General features: G+C 40.5%; 1 protein-coding gene across 2 annotated transcripts in view; it reads right to left on the bottom strand.

The window, feature by feature from the left end:
- The window catches only part of NELL1 (neural EGFL like 1), a 757,006-nt gene that overhangs the window by 34,281 nt on the left and 703,008 nt on the right, over nucleotides 1-19,717 (bottom strand). Inside the window, exon 16 of one of the 2 annotated variants that reach the window (XM_019742632.2) lies at nucleotides 10,893-11,033. The exons of the other annotated variant lie outside the window; for it this stretch is intronic. Coding sequence (XP_019598191.2) covers nucleotides 10,893-11,033 — 141 coding nt within the window. The remainder of the gene's footprint in view (nucleotides 1-10,892; nucleotides 11,034-19,717) is intronic. 2 annotated transcript variants of the gene reach the window in all.

Below are 19,717 nucleotides of genomic sequence, written 5' to 3'. Positions count from 1 at the left end.
ACAAGCGAATGGTGATTTTATGCTCACAGTGCCTATTTGGTCCGAGTATGACAGTTTAAATGTCTCTGCTCATAAACCCACAGGTAAATATTTCACAGCAGCATGAGCAACCTCAGACTAAAACTAACAATTCAATATTCATTGCAAAGAAGTTGGAAACGCCAATCTCTGAGTCACTGCATAGACATGATCTTTGGCTCTAACAGACGTTTACAGAAACGAGCCAGACGTTTCTGTAATGACACATTTGTTCACACTGTGCTTCAGGAGGCAGGAAGCTGACAACTAATGGCATGGTCGTCACTACCAGGAGTGCTCAGAAACTGACACAGGAAGGCAGATGACCCTCCCCCGAGTCTGCACTGTAGACGGCAGGTGGAAATACCGAGACCCGCGATCAGAGTGCTGCCTGGAAGCACAGAGTCTGGATCCTGATATTGTAACCGTGGTGTCTCCATTGTTGGGATCAGTGTTGTTCGGAGATCCCAGGGAAACTATAGTTCCGCTTTCTCCCAAAGATGCTCGTAGTACACCCATATACACAAACTTGCACACAGTTTCAGGGCATTCATGGACCCCCTTGGAAGGCTTTCGAAGAAACCCCAAAGGAAGTGGTTTTCAAACTTGAGGGGACATCAAAATCAGCTGAAGGGGGCTCATAAGAAAACAGATCACAAAGCCAGATCCCAAGATTTGCTGATTCAGAAGTCTGGGGAGCGGGAGGGGGAGAGAATTTTCATTTCTAATGAAAACTTCCCAGGGGATGCTGATTCTGCTGGTCTGAGGAGTACATTTCTAGAATTATTGCCCTAAACTACATGGAACACTGAGTTCATAGGCAGTGATGTTTAGGCAACTATTTTTTAGGACTATCCTATTCATTCTGTTGTCACTCAGTTGGAATGGCTAACTATTCAGGAAGAGAGTTAATAAAAAGTCATTTAAAACCGATAAAGGAGATTTTGCATGGTATAAGCTTCAAGATCCCATGTAGGAAAAAAATCAAATTACTTCTATTGTTGCTTCATCTTTCCAAAAATGCCAAGTTCGCAGTGAAAATGAGGCCTTAAAGAAAACCATATCCACCCTGCAAAACACCATGTAGGGAAAAATATCGGTCTTTTCCTGTGTGTCAGCCAACTGTTCTTCCCCCTGTACCAGCCAGCGCACATTCCACCCCTCCAATAAAGCCTTCCTCACAGCTCCCATATCCACTTGCTTCCTTTTCCCAGAAATCCCACTGGGCCTATTCACACAGTGTAAAATTGTCACCAAGTGCCTCTGGAGACCTGCATCACTCCTCTTTCTATCCCCACAATCTAAAGAAGCAACAGGCTTCTAACCACTGCTCCTGAGTCGCTGTGGCCTGAGACACCACATTACCAAATCTTCGTTTCCTACAGTGGAAAGCATAACAATCTTCTAGATATTATTAAAATATTACAGGTTAGGATGGAAATATGAAAAGAAGACAACATTTCTATTCAAAGGAGAAAACACGTTTGTCAAAAACCTAAGAACTGGCACCATGTAGCTTAGGAACAAACCAGCTATTCATGGCCAACAAGACTTTAGACAAATAACTCAATATAGTATGGTAGAATTGGGTGATTTACATTTTTAATGATTACAGCAAAAAAGAAAGTAATAGACAAAAATTTCCTTATACCAAAATTAAATAATAGTAGAACATTGCCGGTGCTTAAAGGGCAAGTAGTGCACTCAATTTTTATTGCAGAACTGGAAAAATAAAAAGAAAATAAAAGAAAAAACCTTCTTTTGAGCAGCTCATTATTCAATCCTAGAAATTCCTAGAGTGGGCTATACTCATTTTGAGTTTTCAGTCAGTATGTACTGCAGAGGCCCAAATCCATAGGATGCTTGGGAGAAAAAAAGGGGTTTCAAGCTAAATATATTTGGGACACTAACAATGCATGGTAAAGGCTCAGAAAATTCCAGCAGTTAATAAATCAGCTTAATTCTATTAATTTAGAATGTCCCAAATATATTTCCTAATAGAACACGCTGTTAAAAAATACCCCAGCATTAGTGTCCTGACACTGGATCCTAAGACCCAGACTTAGCTAAATGCCACGTTGGAGTTTTGCCCCAGTTGGGTTTTAACCACTGAGGCCAATGAGGGGAAAAGAGAAGGATCCAATTATGCAAAACCACTTTGTTGTCGCTCTCTCTATGCCAGGAAGAGACCAGACTTCAGTCAAAAATATGGGGCCTACAAAGCAGAGCGGTGCTTCTTTGTTCAATGCAGCTGGGGACGGGAGGTGGTAAACTGCTTAGGCCTCAGCTGCTGAGCTGGTTTCTTCACCTGCACTGCTGTAGCTCTTCAGGTACGCCTATCTCCTGGACTCATGAGGTTTTGATCCCCATGTCTGTGATTGTGCACCATCACGTAGCAATATTAGAAGTTCCCATCGCCTGGAAATCCACCTCGCAGCAGGAGAACACGTTGATGTACTCAGGTGACCTCTTAGATGGCCATCATTCTAGATGTTTCTCTTTTGTTCAGTTATGGGATGGCCCCCTGAATACACTGGCATGGAGCGGAACTTAATTCCTTCTGTACACACAGGCAAAACAAATTGAGAATTCATGCACTTTATACCACGGTGTATCTACAAAGACACAATGAAGTGGAAAATGAGACAATTATCTGAATAATCCACTATTCACACCTTAATTTAATCCTTTTATAAGTTACCTCTAATTAATAAACAATTGACTGAGGCAACTGGGAGAGTAGAAAGAACATGGGCTCTTTCACACATGGCCGTGCTAGTTGATGGGTTTCTCCTCATTTGCTACCTGTCTCACAAGGGGTTTTTGAAGGTTAAATGACATATAATTGACATCTAATATATACAAATATGGCTGTCACATTGTCAAATATACAGCAAGATCTCAGCAGGCAATAAAGAAAGCAACATTCTTATTGTGTAATATTTCAAAAGTATTAAACATGTATACAGTTTCTTAGAAAGCGTGTTGATTATTACGTTTCTGGAAGAAGAAATCTACCAGTTAAGAGCTGTATGACCCTGCACAAGATGTTGAATACCTACTGAACATCTCAGTTTCTTTGTCCATTAGGCAGGTGTTATGACAATTCCTACCTGGTGGATTTGTTGTGAAGATAAAATTAATTAGGAAATGTAAAGCTCTTAGAAGAGTACATAGAACATGAAGTAATCAATCAATCTTAGCTAGCAATACTTAGTTTTATACCTGTAATATCCTTACTCCTCCCATCTTTCAGGTCTAATCGTCCCCACGCAGTCTGGCGTGACTATTCTTTGATTCTCCCTCGTCACTTTCTTCCCTAATTACTTGCATATTTCAGTGTTGACCACATAATTTTTACCGTTAATTATAACCAGTATCAGAATGCTACTGGTTGTTGCGTGTATGTTTATTTTTGTCTCCAATTTGGTGTTTTAAAGTCCCTGAGAGATGAATTCTCTGCGTCATCCATACCATCTAGCTTAGAGCTAAGACCACAGCAGGCTAATTTTTAATAAATAAAATACATATAACAACATTGTGATACTTATGAAGGCTTTTTTTTCTTTTCTTTAAACAGCTTTCTAACTTTCCTCCTCTTTATTATTACCCATGTTATCCTCACCTGGACAAGAATTGAGGGCCCCTGGTTCCCTATACACAAAGCACTGCTTCTGAGTCCCAAGTTGTTTCATCTGCTCCACACCTGACCACAACTACCATTAGGAAAGTGTTTGAACAACACACCATTATCACTGAAAAGATACCCAATGGGGCCAGGGGTTGCTTATAGAGTAGACCCTGTAGTTAGTTTGATGCTCTCTTAGGATACTTCACAGAAATGTCTGGTTTTAGTTCCGAAGTTTAAGTGGAGACTAGCTCATAGTCCTGCTGGTGTCAACCCAGATAAGTTGAGGGTGAAAAAAGAACCTTGGGTTTATACCTGAGTTTACAGCAATGAACTCTATTCTGCCATCAGTTTGTGAAGTGTTGATCACCGAAACTGAGGAGGTATATTTGCCTTCCCTGAGGAGTACCCAGAGTATATCCAATTTATCCTAAATGCTGAACATCCTCAGGCTTGTATATGCATGGCAGACCTGAAAAGGAGCAGGAAGCTTCCAGAAGTTCTGATGGGACCCATTTCTCACCCGATTTAACATCTACAACTGTGGGTTAATGACCACTGTCCTTTTTCTACTCTGGATTCAAAGCACCAAAAATGCAGAGAAGGTAATGACATCAGTGGATAGCTAGGTGATGTTATTGCCAAGGCTATGGTGATACCAGATTAACTGTAAAGAACCTGCCACCTTAACATTCTGCCCCTGATCTAGAGGATGGGCCCAAAACACTGTCCTTGAGTCCAGTGGATAAAATAATTTCCCAATGCTCTTGGTTCAGACAGAACAGTGCAACTCTCCATCTGAATCTCACTTAAGTTCTCTCGTTCTCACTTTGCTTTGTCTCACTGACCTCCAGCTGCTCTGCTTAACATCTCCTCTACCTGTGGGCTCATCACTGGTCTTTCTCCCTGCCAGAAAGCATTACAGTGTTACCATATTGAAAGCAGAAGCTTTGGGATCAAACATACTGGAATATGACCTTTGTGTGCCCTGTATTGGCTAGGGAATTTGGGACAAGTTATTTTAATGCTTGGGACCTTTCCTCATCTTTAAAATGGTATAATAAGATGCATGTGTGTAGCATGAGGGCTTCCCTACTACGGTAGTTGTGAGAACTCAATTAGATAAAATCCCCTGGCACAATGTCAGGCACATACCGTAGGTCTTCAGTTAGTGATAATGGCTAACATTATTGAGCACTTAGAATGTAAGTGCTGAATTGTTTTTCCTATGTTAGCTTATTTAATCCTCACAATTACTCCATAGCAACTTATGAGGCTGGCACTTTTGTAAATTGCTTAGAGCAGCGCCTGGCACAAAATAAGCTCTCACTCTTAGCTCTTATTAGTATTACTATTGCTGTCTTCATTTGACAGGTGAGGGATTTGAAGTGACGGGAGGTTAAATGTTGACTATTATTATCTACTACTTGCCAGGATATTTGCATAAAGAACACTTACGCAAGAAAAGAATTCCACCAGCAAGTATTTTCTTTAATCATTGTATACTAAAGAAACTAAGGCTTAGAGAGGTTAAATGTCTTGCCAAGTGCTGTTCAGCTAAAAAGTAGCCAAGCTAGCATTTGAATCTAGGCCTATACGGACGTAAAACATGCCTCCCCACTATGTCACTCTGCCACTCACTGAGGCTTCATCACTCCCTACTCCCTCAGTGAGTTTCATCACAGCGAGCATCTCTAGCTTCCAGCCTCTTTCATCTCCATTCCTATGAGAACCAGGCACTGGGTAGCAGAGCCCAAATCATTCTTAGGTCATTTCAATCAAGCCTGACACATCAACCAGTTAAAACTGAAATTTCCTGGCCGGCCCGGTGGCTCAGGCGGTTGGAGCTCCATGCTCCTAACTCCGAAGGCTGCCAGCTCGATTCCCACATGGGCCAGTGGGCTCTCAACCACAAGGTTGCCTGTTCAACTCCTCGACTTCTGCAAGGGATGGTGGGCTGTGCCCCCTGCAACTAAGATTGAACATGGCACCTTGAGCTGAGCTGCCACTGAGCTCCCAGATGGCTCAGTTAGTTGGAGTGCATCCCACAAGGTTGCCGGTTCAACTCCCACAAGGGATGGTGGGCTGTGCTCCCTGCAACTAACAACAGCAACTGGACCTGGAGTTGAGCTGTGCCCTCCACAACTACCATTGAAAGGACAACAACTTGACTTGGAAAAAATCCTGCAAGTACACACTGTCACCCAATAAAGTCCTGTTTCCCTCCCCCAATAAAATCTTAAAAACAAACAAATAAAAAAACCCTGAAATTTCCACCGTGAGAGAATCCAGAAAAATCTTTCCTGGTTGTTCTGTGCTGCTTTGCATGTTGATGACAGTTGCAGCAGCTGCTCTGATAAGAAAATCTCTATTGGGCCATTTACAGTGACCAGAGAACAGGCTCTGCTTCCTACAACCAAGTCCCATGGAAGAGGCAATCATGGGAGGCCAAAAGGTGCCATGTCCCATAAGAATGGTGTGTCATCCTCGGGTATGCCTTGGTCAATAAAATGGGGTTTATTAGGGTTTGAAAATTGTGTTTGAAATAAAAAAATAAGTATGACTAATACAATTTAATACAATATAAATTTATAAGGGATATCAAAAGACCTCAACTATATTCTAGCCTATAATGAGCTGATGAAGAAGATAAGCCAGATCTGGTAAGTTCCACAAAAGAGGTACAAACATATAACTGTGGGGACATATTGGATGGAGGCATTTTTTTATTATTAGGGAAAATCTATGATTGTGGTTCTCTACAATAACTGAACACTTTTTCTAATCACTTGGAGACTTAAAATAAATGACATCAGTCTAAGTCCTATAACAGATCAACTGAATGAGAATCTCTGGTGAGTGTGTCACATCCTTGGTATTGTTAAAAAGCTTCTCAGGTGAAGCTACTGTAAAATAAGTTTGAGAATCACTAGTTTAGGGAGTAAGACTTCACCACGATTTTGACAAGTGGAAACGGGGAGAGAAGGATGGTCAAGGAAAACCATCCAAACGGGATTACGTTGAAGAGAGTCTAGAATTTGGCAAGAGTGAAAGACGTGTTTGAGGAAGCTTGATGATCCATGCAGAGTATGAGAAGGCGCAGAGAAGGAAAAACCAAAAAAAAGATTTATCAGCAGAAGCAGGATCATGGCGACAGACTGACATCCGACGGAGCTTGACTCTTATTTTTAAAATATACAAAGCCTTGCTCTTTATACATGCCATTGTTAATTATAGATTAATGCTCATTTCTAAATGACCCAGATAACTATCCTAAGATAAATAAGCAGTTGCTAACAACTTCTATGTTAAAACTGAGGACCACGGACTTCCACCAGGGTGTTCAAACACAGAGTGCATTGTACCCTACAATGAAGAAGGAACAATGGATGACCATCATCTTCTTCTTCTGCAAACATCACGGAGAGAATTTTTGTGTGCCTCTCTTTCCTGAAATTATAAAGATGGGGGCGGGGGTGACTCTGCTAAACTTCTCAAGAATGGTAATTCTGTCTGCCTCTACAATACCTGAGATTAGTCATTTCTTCAATCATATGATCCACTTTAGGAGAAACAGGCACATGTTAAACAATTTTGGTCATGAAATAGTAAATCTTGCGTGGGTACTGTTCTTTATGACACCAATAACATTCGACGCTTAAAGTAAATGATGAAGTAAATAGAGCAGGAGTTATTATCCTCATCTGACAAAAAATGGCATGGAATGACATGCAACTGTTCTCCTAAAAGCCAACAACTGCTACAGTTTAAATTCTAACATACGTTATTGCCACTATTATTCGGGAAAAAAAAGCATAGCTGAGTACATGTTGCTAAAACACTTAAAAATTCTTTTATAGATTGTTTTAGATGCTGCTTTTTAAAAACTGTTAAGCATTAGTAACTGATGTTATTTACAGCTTATTCTGATGTTATATTTTTCAGTGCCATTAAGATAAGTTCTTATGATTCAGAATATTTTTGGTCATAAATCCCTCAAGAATAGAGATCGTGTCTCGTTCATACCCATGTTCCCAGAAGGCTTAACACAGTGCTGATGTGCTTGTTATGCTCAATAAATACTTTTTCTGGTATAAAAGACTCCATGATTTTGTGATAGTTGACATGTTATGTACCACCCTCTACAGAGCGAGTTATGCCAACTAAATAGAAAATAAAACCTACCGGATATGGTTTTGATTGTCTATTCCTTCAATCATTTGACACATGTGCATCAAATGCCTACTATGTTCCTACATTGTTCTAGTGGATGGAGACACAGTGGTGAAAGCCAGATCAGGTTTCTGCCCTCATGGAATTTGTATATTTGAGGCAGAAGGCAATTACACATGTGTATGCACAGTAAACTTGAGAATAGAAAATACTACAAAAGACGTAAAAGAGAGTGATATAATAAAATGACTGGGGAAAGACTACTGCAGACAGAATGTTCGGGGAGGATCTCCTTCCAAAAGTGGCATTGCAGCTGAGAATTACATAAAACAAGAACAGGGTCATGAGACAAGGTAGGTGTTGAGTGTTCCAGACAAAAGAGAATAGCAAAAGCCCTGAAACTGGGTGAGTTCGTCGTCATGTTCAAAAGATCAAGAAGGCTAACATATATAGGGCATGAGTCCAAGAGTTAGGCAGGGACAATATTACCTAAAGCCTTGAAGCCCATGTGAAGAAGTTAGAAATTTATTTTACGTTCAATGGGAAGGCAAATAGGTTGTAACAAAAAAAGTGACATGATCTGATTTCACTAAGAAATATTCTTAACCAACAGAGTGTCCTCAACTACCAAACTAAATGATGCTCATATTTCTGTTAACATGAGACCCATTTGAAGACCCCCTTTATAAAGATATTTTCAAACATGTGGAAAAGGGAATCCAGATGAATAATTACCCAGATTAAAAATGCCTCTAATAAGCACAACTCTGTTCCCTTGCCAAGGAGTCCCATGTGCTGAAGTCTCCCCTGCAGATCAGTTCATGGATGAACAAAACGCCTCTGTAGAGCGTGCAGGAGCTTTGGCCTTCCTGCTTCACCAGGCACGACACTCAGCATGACAGAGAACTCAGCCGGTGAGGGGACCATGGCATCTGTCATCCTATCGGGGGACATTTATGAGAGCGATGGGGTGCTAATTAATGTCATTGATAATTACATCAGAGCAACAAGCATAAACTGGGATCTGTGTTTTAGCGTTACCCTTGACCTAGGCTTGAGCCTCAACTTGTCACTCAAGTTGTGACTCAAAACAGCTATGTGGCTGGGAGTGAGGTGTCATCCTTTCTGTGACTGCGTTTCTTTATTTGGGCAAATGCAGTGGTTACATTTCCTCCTTTACTGAGCACCCACTAGCAAAGGGCATCATTGAAGAGATGGAAGAATAAAGCTTAGTTCATGCTCACAGTCTAGTCAGAGAGTACATAAGTTGTATGGTTGTGTAATTAGTGAAGCTATAGAAATATGCACCGGAGTAAAAACTCTGGAGTTCGCAGAGGGCAGGAGTGAAGAATCCCATGAAGACATCAAAGAACCTTCTTGGGACCTGGTGATACATGAGCAACAACAACAGAAGCCATTGGATTTAGTTTTATTCACATAACATCTATTTACACTGAGCTGCACACACACACACACACACACACACACACACACAAGTTCCTAGTTGCAAGCAAGAATAGGAAGACCCAGGATAAATGAAATCTTCTTGCTGAGGGCACAAAGTATTTTAACAATAAAAGAAGCTTGGATAGACTATGGGGCAGAGTGCTGAACGTGCAGGAGCACTTAAGATAATAATAACTCAAATGTATTCAACATCTAACAGATATCAATGCAATTAATTCTCACAACACTCATATGAACTACATGAACATTTGCATCTTACAGATGAGGTAACCGAGGTACTGACTACATAAGACCCAAGGTAACCATCGGAGAAGAGGCAGAGCTGGAACTTGACTGCACGGAATCTGGCTCAAGGGTCCATGCTTCTTTTTTTTATTTTTTCTATTATATTTATTATGTTGAAACACAGTAGTTGTTTCCTGGTAAGGGGGCATGTTTTACCAACTACACTGGATACCTCTCCACAGTAATGTCAAAACTGTGGTGGACAATTCATGCTGTGTTCCCATTGTTCCTGAATTCATCTTTGCTTTAGGGTAACCTCAGGGGAAAAGTTGGAAAAACACTAAGTGGATCTTTGTAGCACAAAGAAAGGAAGGAAGAAAGGGAGGGAGGGAGGGAGGGAGGGAGGGAGGGAGGGAGGGAAGGAAAGGAAGGAAGGAAGGAAGGAAGGAAGGAAGGAAGGAAGGAAGGAAGGAAGGAAGGAAGGAAGGAAGAAAGAGAAAGAAAGAAAGAAAGAAAAAGAAAGAAAGAAAGAAAAAAAGAAATACAAGCAGCAGAGACAACAAATTCTAATTCACTAGTCTGAACTTTGGGAACCCATGGTTAGAATGTTTGCCCTCTAGGTCTGTCCAAATCAGCATTAAGAATTCAGCTGAATCCACATGACATGATATAACTGGATTGGCTGAGGTTCTCATGGAAACAATTACATTTTGATCAGCTGTTTGTATTTCATGAAAGTTGTCAGGTCTTGAAGGTGAAGAACTCCATCTGTTAACTTCCTCTATTCAGCATTTAACAGAAGCACAAGCAGACAGTGACTAAAGAAGATCTTGCAAAGATGATGGTGGTATGATAGCAACATAAGGTTAATGCAGCTATGTGATGTTTGTGCATCAATTCAAAGCTCACGCTCTTTAAATATATGGTATCCCATTTAATCCTAACAACATACGTGTATTATTATCCACATGTACATATTTACAACTGAAGGCTCAGAGAGGTGCAGCAACCACTGCAGTACAAAGGCTGTGATTTAAACTAAATTTATGAAGTCCGGCAGTATTTCCTCCTCTCCCATAGCTGCATCTCAAACTGTTAGAAATTCTAGTCATCATGGTTTCCTTAGCAAGAAAGAAATGCCTTAGAATGCCAGTCCAGGCTTTGTCCTCTGACTGCCCAATTTCTGTATAAAAATTCTAAAGCCCCACATGGCATAATCTGTGGCCTAATCCCTCAATTGTAGAGAGAGGAAATTTGAAAATTGATGAGTTAACCAGTGAGGGGTCAGATTTTCACACTGGGAGCTGAATAGAGGACAAAAGCAGGCTGTCCCTCTTGCAAAGGTCCAGATGGATGGAGGGCATGGCTGAGAGCTGCTTACCAACACAGGACTCCCCGGACAGTGAATAGGTCCCATCGTCATGGAAACCGCTTCTGCACTCACAGTGGTACCACCCTGGCAGGTTAACGCAGCGGGAATGGTTGTGGCACTCAATGATTCCCTCTGTACATTCATCAATATCTGCCTCAGAGAAAAACACAAGCCCACCAGGACATTAATTTCTTTCGACACGAACGTTCCTAGTAAATACCTAAAACATGTTCATGTCAACATATCAATTAAAACTGGTTAGTCACCTAAAATGGAAGTTACAGTGTTACCGTGCTAAAGGTCTGGCTGCCTTCTGCTTGAAAAACTCAGCAATCAAGAGACAAGTTTGGTGGAAAGAAAAGCAGGTGTGTTGAGAATGCAGGCATTCTGGGAGGATGGTGGAACTCCTGACCATAGGTCATCTCCCCGTTCCTAGACCGGTCAGAGGAAGTTACAGGTACACAGAAGAACAAAGGAAAGGGCGAGATAGTCATGTGCCTCATTCGGGACAACATCCCTTGGGGACCAGTTTGCCCTGTGATGGTTAGCTCAAACCTGGTCTTATGGGTGATTCATATGTCAACTGACAGAATCGCAGCCAAGGATTGCAGCCTGGTGGCTAGCATCTGTATGGCTGAGGGCTGACTCAGTTCCTTGAAAGTTAGTTTTCTGTGCTCAGCTAGATTAACAAGGTATGCGTGTAGCCTTGGGAAAGCAGAGTAATTAAATCGGGCAGGGAGGGACAGCAACAAAGAGAAACCAGCTGAACAGCAAACTAGGAGGTGAATCAAGCTATAGGCTGACTAAGTTATTGATTTCTTAAGATTCACCCTTACAACAGGAAGAACCAAATCCCATTTGATCTAGAGTCCAGATTTTAAAGCTTCATTTTTGAGTGCTTTCTCATTTATTGAACAATGAATGAGAGCTGATGGTCATGAAGACATTCCCAACTGCAAATGCTTTGGCTTCCAAATCACCAGAAACTAAATGGAGGACTTGTGGCATGGTTTTGTTATTGAGCATATACGTCTCTTTTTTCAGATTCAATGATTCCAAAGTAGAAATTCCAGATATTACTTGGTACTCTTTGAAAATGTCCATGAACAAGTAAGTTTAGGAAACTCTCGGTTAAATAGTGCTAAACTGACTTTTTTTAATATAGTGCAGTCTCAAAGACTTATATTTATATGCCCTACAAAGCTTAGAAAGGAGAAGAGTGATATGCACTGTTTCCCAAATATATTTAGCTGAGGAATGCTTTTTTGGAGGGATACCTTAATATGTTGGAAACAAGTGTTCTGGGGAGCACAGTTTGGGAACTACTCTTCTAATTCTTTTAAAATTGTTGATTTACTTGTGAACTTGATTTATGATAGTCAATCATAGATCCTTATTCTTCCGATGTACCTGATGAAAGAAAATCTTCCAGGCTTTGTTTGCTCTAGGGTCTGGCGTTTTAGAATCAGCAGATGTCTGAAGCCTGAATCACGCATAAATTCGCTAGCCCAAAGTCTTGCCTTTGAGCTCAAGGAGTTGACACCATTGCAGAAAGGTGAGCGGTCAATTGTTATACCAGGGTCAGCTCATTCTCTCCATGTAATTATTTCTTGGAATATATAATAGCCATTGTTGGCCGCTAATCTTCCCCTTGTTCTCTAGAAGTATCTGAACTGTGACAGTCTTATATGAATAGAAATCTAATATTGGGATATAACACATAATGATTAAAACAAACTTTGGAGTCTCTTTCAACAATTCCCTGCTGTAGGCATCAGCTCAGGGCAATCAGATACCAGTGGGTCTATTTCCTACACAAGTCCTGAGTTGTGCACAGAGCTGTGAGTGTAGTTTGAAACTTGTCACTCCCATCTGATAGCCTTTCAGCCAAGAAAAAAGAAAAATGGTATGGCTCTTTATTCTGGACAACTCCACCTTTGCCTTTTTCTGCCAGCTGCCACCTTCTTCCTATATGGCTTGAACCAATTCAGTCCTTTGACATATAACATCCCTTAGGTTTCTAAAAGCAATCAGCCCTCAGGATCCAGTGCTTCTAGGTTACCTTCAACTATCGCAGTCAGGTGTTGTGTACATTTATTATAAATCCCCAGAAAATGAATTTTCAACAACTATGTTGTCATTTCTGAAATTTTACAGGTATTTGGTTCTGTAGGACACACACCTTAGATCACTCAAAATTTTAAAAATTGAAACAGACAAGTGACTGGAGGCTATGTTTCACAGAGAAAGGGCTGACCCTAGCTTTCTGAGTCTGTTCAGTATTTTTTGAATACAGATTACCAAGGATATACAAACATAACTGGAAGACTGCTTGTTAGAGGTAACTTCTCTGTGTCGGGCTGAAAGAACTCTCTGCAATGGAGCAACAAACTATCTCAGATATTTATTTCCAAAGCTCCTAGAAAGGTAGTTATGATCCCCATAGGCCCTGTCACTTCTAGACTACCAATAATATTTAGGTAACGACCACCTAGCCACTGTAAGTGTTGTGGGAAACCAGGCAATACAAAAGCAAAAGCTTCTCAAAGAAACAAAACAAGCATATGTCCTGGTTGGACTGGGACAGGCCTAGTTTACCTCTACTGCTCCTCACACTCTCGAAACCACCCAGCTTGGAGGATAATTATCTGAACACTTTACAAAGAATTCTTCCAGCTCTCAATTCCATAGGTCATCTCTAGGAGGGGGAGGAGTGGTGAATGGTATGCAAATATTTTTTTTCAATTCACAGATATTTTTATTCCTGAAATGAAATGATAAGAGAGACCAGTAAAAGGTTCTGGGATTCGGCAGGACCTCAGTTATCTGTGTGGACCTCTCATAGGAAGTGAAGACAATCAGACAGATACCTACAGTTTGCCAGAGACACACAGGAATCCATGATTTGCACTGAAAATGAGAAAAGTATTGGAGCTGTGCCTTCCCTGGGGTCTGCACTGCCCACAGCAGGTTCAGGGACTCACTGGAATAACCAGAGCTCATTACACACAGGCACCTGGTAACAAGGCTGCACACTTCTGTTCTGTGTGCAAGGTTTATAACTGGAGCCAAACAATGCATTTTACATGTAACCAGACTACTTAAGGGGTGCTACATTTTCATCATGTTCATATAACAGGCTGTTTCTTCTGCATAGTCACAGTAATATTAAAAGCAACCACTACAGACCCAAATACAGAAAACACTTGGAAGCTTTTCGATGACACTTTGGGGGCTTTAAAAATTATAAATGGGCCGTGGCTGTCTTTGTCCTCAGAGATTTGTTTTTCCCAGTCAGCTCTTGCCATAGGCAAACAAACAAGACAGACGCTCTGGGAACGGGGTCTCTGTGAGTTCACTGCGCAAACCAACTTGCTCTCTCTCCCTCTCTCTCTCTAGGATTTCTGATAAATCACCGTGAGCCTGGCTGCATCAGACTGTGTGTCAGCCATCCCAAAGGAAATGGACAGACAATGCTAATCATGTTTCCTTCCTAAAACAAGTCCTAGGATTGTGTTTAAATTTCAGTTTAATCCAGCCCAGACTTGAACATGTAGCAGAGGAAACAAGAAATGCTGGGGGATTCCTGAGAGGGATTCATTTCTGTATCCTCTGCACCAAGGGTTGGCTACATAATAACTCACATTACAGCCCAGGTCTGGCAGCCAACAAAGGGTGAAACCAGATTCAGAACCAGCTTGAACATGTATTTCTCACTACTCTATTATAGCACCTTGTCGATGAATCAAGAATGGATGATTTACACAAATATAACACATTTATTCAAATCTCTAAATAGTTGTTGAGTTGAAAATATGTGCCAGGGATGATTTTTATCTTGTGGTAGATGAAAGATGATGAACACATGATTTCTGAGACCCAGGAGCTCACAATCAAGGGGAGGAGACATACACATCCATCTTTCAAATCCCAGCCAACATCACCTTTCCCGACTCCTCCAGGCACACAGCCCCCTCCCGCAGTGACGCAGTACATACACACACATCCATTCAAGTACACATCTTATTCTATCACAGTTATTTCCCTTTTAGGTCCATCACTCAAATGTAAATTTCTCAAAAACAGAGACAACCTCTTAGGTTTACCTTTTTTGTAATAGTGAATGTCAACAAATACGAAGGCATCCAATAAAAGTTCACGGGAATGAATAAATGAATGAATGAATGAATGAATGAATGAATGAATGAAATGACAATGGACTGACTGAAAGGAACAATGAAAATGTGCTATAATGGAGATTCAAAGTACCACAAGGTTTCTTGCTGTTTGCAAATCCCAAAGATGCAATGTCAATTCATAAAAATAAACATAAGGGGGTTCATCTTTATATGTTACTTACTTCTAAAAGACACCACGTAGTTTCTGTTTAATACTTTGCTTCTATGTCTAATCTTTTAAGATTTTTAAGGCAGCACAATAGGCAACAAAAAGACATAGTAATAATTGCCTTCATGAAGGATCCCACCTATAACTTGAGTTTTTTAACTAACAAAGAAAAACAGATGACTACGGGGAAGCTTTTTCATAAGATATGCCCTAAGCAACACATGTAATCCTATTCTGAATGTACAATGACTTTGCTATCACAATCTATTTGCAAACAAATCCCTTAATTCTTGCAAAACTCTAATCTCTTGAATGGATGAATCACTTCCTTCATCTGATAGCTTCCCTCTCAGTTTGCTATTTGAAAATTTACAAAAGCAAAAAAGTTTTTCTCAAAGATTATTTCCAAGGAGACACTTTTGTATTTCACATAAATTGGTTAAATTTCACTGTGAAGTAGGCTCAAGTTGCAGTCGGATTACATCTTTTCTAAGGATTTGTAGAGTGCGGTGTTGAGTCGTAAGAAAAACAGTGGAAACTTTCGTTCATTCAACAAGAGTTTACTGAGCACACATGTATAAAACATTGTATTACACAGAGATGAAGAGATAAGGCCTCTGTGCTCCAGCTACTTAGAGTCTATCAGAGACAACTTGAATGCAAAAAACTAACCGTGGTTAAGAACATGGGCTTTGGAGACAAAATGACTTCAAATTCCTGCTCACCACACCAATATATTGCTTAGAGTTTTCATATCTTTGTTTTCTCATCTGAAGACTGAAGAGAATAAAAGTAAAATAGGACTGATGAAAAAAACCATTCTTAATCAAACTCTATTCTGTTTCTCCTGTTATACAGGATATTAACTTTGGACTCTATACTACTGCTCACCACCAGAACAAAGGTAAAAAATTAACATTAACTTGTGATCAGAAAACTGGTTAAAACTGCAAGATGATTTCTGGATCCCCAAAAATATCCATTTATATTTTGAGATGACTGTAATATTGTAAAACGTTCAGGAATAGAATCTATTATTCATCTATATTATACAAGCTCGGACAATAAAGTTTGCAAACTCATCCTAGAAAATGTGCTACATACCTCAGTGCTGAATATCACTACAGCCACCTTTGAAGTACTCCTCTTGGGAAGCTATGCACCGACTCCAGTGCCTAGTCCATCTTTGAAAGCAATTTTGGAACTCTTTTTCTGGAATGGCCATCAGAGCTGTCATAATATTACTCTTAATGTCCTGAATGTCATCAAAATGTCTTCCTTTCAATATTTCCTTTATTTTTGGGTAAAGAAAGAAGTCATTGGGGGCCAGATCAGATGAGTAGAGAGGGTGTTCCAATACAGTTATTTGTTTACTGGCCCAAAACTCCCTCACAGACAGTGCCGTGCGAGCTGGTGCATTGTCGTGATGCAAGAGCATGAATTGTTGGCGAAAAGTTCAGGTCATTTAATTTTTTCACACAGCCTTTTCAGAATTTCCAAATAGTAAACTTGGTTAACTGTCCAGCTGGTACAAATTCATAATGAATTATCCCTCTGATATCAAAATGGTTAGCAACATCGTTGCAACAAGTTTGCAAATGTAATTGTCAGACCTCGCATACCCCATTAAACTGCGGATTCTTTCCTCCCCCAAAAACATCACATGAATTTAAGGAGACGAAATTAGTATCATAAAGTGCCACAAGTATAATCAACACAAACCTGATTGTTATCTAATATTTGCCGAATGCCAGGATTGTACTGAACATGGCATGCATCAGAACATTTGAGAGAAAGTAAAAAGACAAATAAATGAAACAAAGACTTGGTGGGAGAAGAAGCTCTTTCACCTCCTCTTCTTCTTTGGCTTTGAAGGGTGTGTGCTGAGCGCACCTCCTTTGTGAGTGAGCGCTAGCTCTAGAGCTAGAATCCATGTAATTCCAATATGGCGCACACCGATCACTCACATGAGCACCCATGCTATTTCCACCTGCCCCCTGGGGGCTAGGGCATAGGGAAACCCTGGAAGCCACCATCTTTGTGTGCCTGGGTCTCTGCATGATTATGTGGAGCGAGCCCCTCTGCAGACCTGAAACTGTCACGGACTAGTTATAACATACGAGCAAGGAATACATTGCTATCTCATTAAGCCAGTGTACAGTTTGGGGTGCTTTATTGCTACAGTCAGCATTTCTTGTTCTGATAGACTCCTTTCCATATTAGGGGGAAAGGCTCTGCTCAGGTCAGAAGTCACACAGACACAATCTCTAAAAACAAAAACAAGCAAACAAGAAAAAAGCCTCTCCACCAATCACTAATTAGGTAGGCAGTTAAAGGAGTAAACGTTTTGTGCTGAAAATCAAGATAACAACATGCAAGCAAGACAAAGCTTTGTAGTCACATACGCTTGAGTTTGAATCCCAACTCTGGTACTTCCTCACTGTGTGACTCTGAGCAAGTTATTTATCTTTTTTTTTGTCTTCAGTTTCCTTGGCTTTTACATGAGGGTGATATTATCTAGCTAATAATGTTGTTTTAAGGATTGAATGAGATCTATGTAAAGCTACTCTACAAAGCGAGGCAAGCCATCATTAGGCCTGCAATAATGAAACCTAATTTGTAATCTCCACTCGGCATGAAGAAACTGAGTCCATGCCAAGACAGTCCAGGTCTCGAGGCTTTGGTTCCTTACATACAAAACGAAAGGACTGCGCTGTAGCAAACTTCATTCCTCTTCCGGCTTCAACACCCCAGGTGATGGGGGAGCTGGGCTTTGGGCTTAAGCCTTCATCTGCTACTAACCAGCTAAATGACTGCTATAAGGTTTACGGGACCTCTTTGTACCCCCGTTTCTTCATTAGCCAAACTGCAATTAAAAAAAAAAAAAAATGCATGTTTTGTCTGCCTCTCGAACAAAACTCTGAGAAAGTATGTACTAGCTCTGGAAGTCAATTAACCACTACACAAAATACATGGTGATGTCGTTATTGCTGTTTCTTCTTTGTAAGTCCTGACTAGCAACTACTTTTGATCCACTGAACTGAAAGGTGCCCGTTACCAGTAATGGTGCCAAGGACATCGGTGACATGGCTCTCGGCCTTTTGTAAGTCTCTTTTTTTACTGAGTTGGCAACATCAGTTTCTTCCTGGTTGTACCCTTCCAAAGTTATCTCTAAAGGCTTTCTTTTTGTCTATTCTCTAAACAAATCCTTCCCAAATTCTTCCATAAAAACCAATTAATTTGCACTTTGACTCTCCTTCCTAGTCTAGAGGCTCTCCTCTCTAAACTGACCTCTGACACAAGTTCATGTACACATGTATTATCACCTACACGTTAGCTAATCTCAGAGGTCTCTTCATTTCAAACTCATTCTGCCCAGAGTGTTACATGACATACGTCTTTCCGTGTATCAAACTCATACCCCTCCCCCAGCACTCCTTCTAGCTCTCCTTCCTCATAGTCAATAAATACAAGGCCAAAGTTCCTAGAATGGCTTACAGTGTCTTACATAATCTGTCTGCTCTTATCTCTTTGAATTCATCAAACACTGTTCCTTTTGCTTACCCAGGACAGCTACACTGACTTCCTAGCTATTCCCCAGGCATACCAAGCATGTTCTAGTGTTTACATATATTGTTCTTATATGCTGTTCCTTCTGCCTAGAATGTTCTCTCAGATATGTCCATGGCTTTATCTCTCAATCTCCACACCTTTATTTGAATATCCATCTTCTCTGCAAGGCCTTCCCTGGCCATCATATCTATAATTACAACCATACTTAGTCACTGCAGCTCAAAAATTCCTCACCCTCTTCTTACATTTTTCTCCTTTGTACTTATTGCCCTCTAAATACTTTGTATTTTACATGCATATCTTGTTTTCCATCTTCTTCCCCTCACTAGAATGTGAACCCCATGAAGTGATATGAGGACAGAACAGGACTTGGAACTTAGAAGGTGCAGAATGAATATTTGGTGGATGAAAGAAAAGGCAGAGGAAGGGAAAGAAGACACACTGGCAATTCTTTGACATGGTTTAAAATCTGCTTTGCAACCATTCTCTATATCTGTTGCCAACACCATGCTCCAGTTTCTTCTCAGACCTGAATGAGTACAGTATCTCCTGGCCGTCCTCTCCAATCCACAGCAGTATTTGGCTAATGTTCCCAAAACTAATTACTCAGAAAAAATTAATTGAAAATAGCACTTGCTATTCTGGCACTGGAAAACTAGTTCAACTTGGGTAAGTCTCCTTCCAACTTGATATTTTAATTCTATTATTTTTATAAGCAAAGATTAAATTAGATGAGTGCTTTTCACCCAGTACTCTACAGAGCACTAGGTTTCCATGGGGGGGGGTTCTCTTTGGTAGACCAGATGAATCTCCAGGTGGAGCCACCGTGAGTAAGCATTCAGCAGCTGTACATTTCTATAGTGTAGATCAACTAAAGTTCACTACTATGAATGTTGACGATTTTAAAAACACTG

This window comes from Rhinolophus sinicus, linkage group LG06, assembly GCF_036562045.2.
Source record: "Rhinolophus sinicus isolate RSC01 linkage group LG06, ASM3656204v1, whole genome shotgun sequence".
NCBI lineage: Eukaryota > Metazoa > Chordata > Mammalia > Chiroptera > Rhinolophidae > Rhinolophus > Rhinolophus sinicus.
The sequence above is the reverse complement of the archived record's forward strand: the minus strand, read 5'-3'. Positions and strand labels throughout refer to the sequence as shown.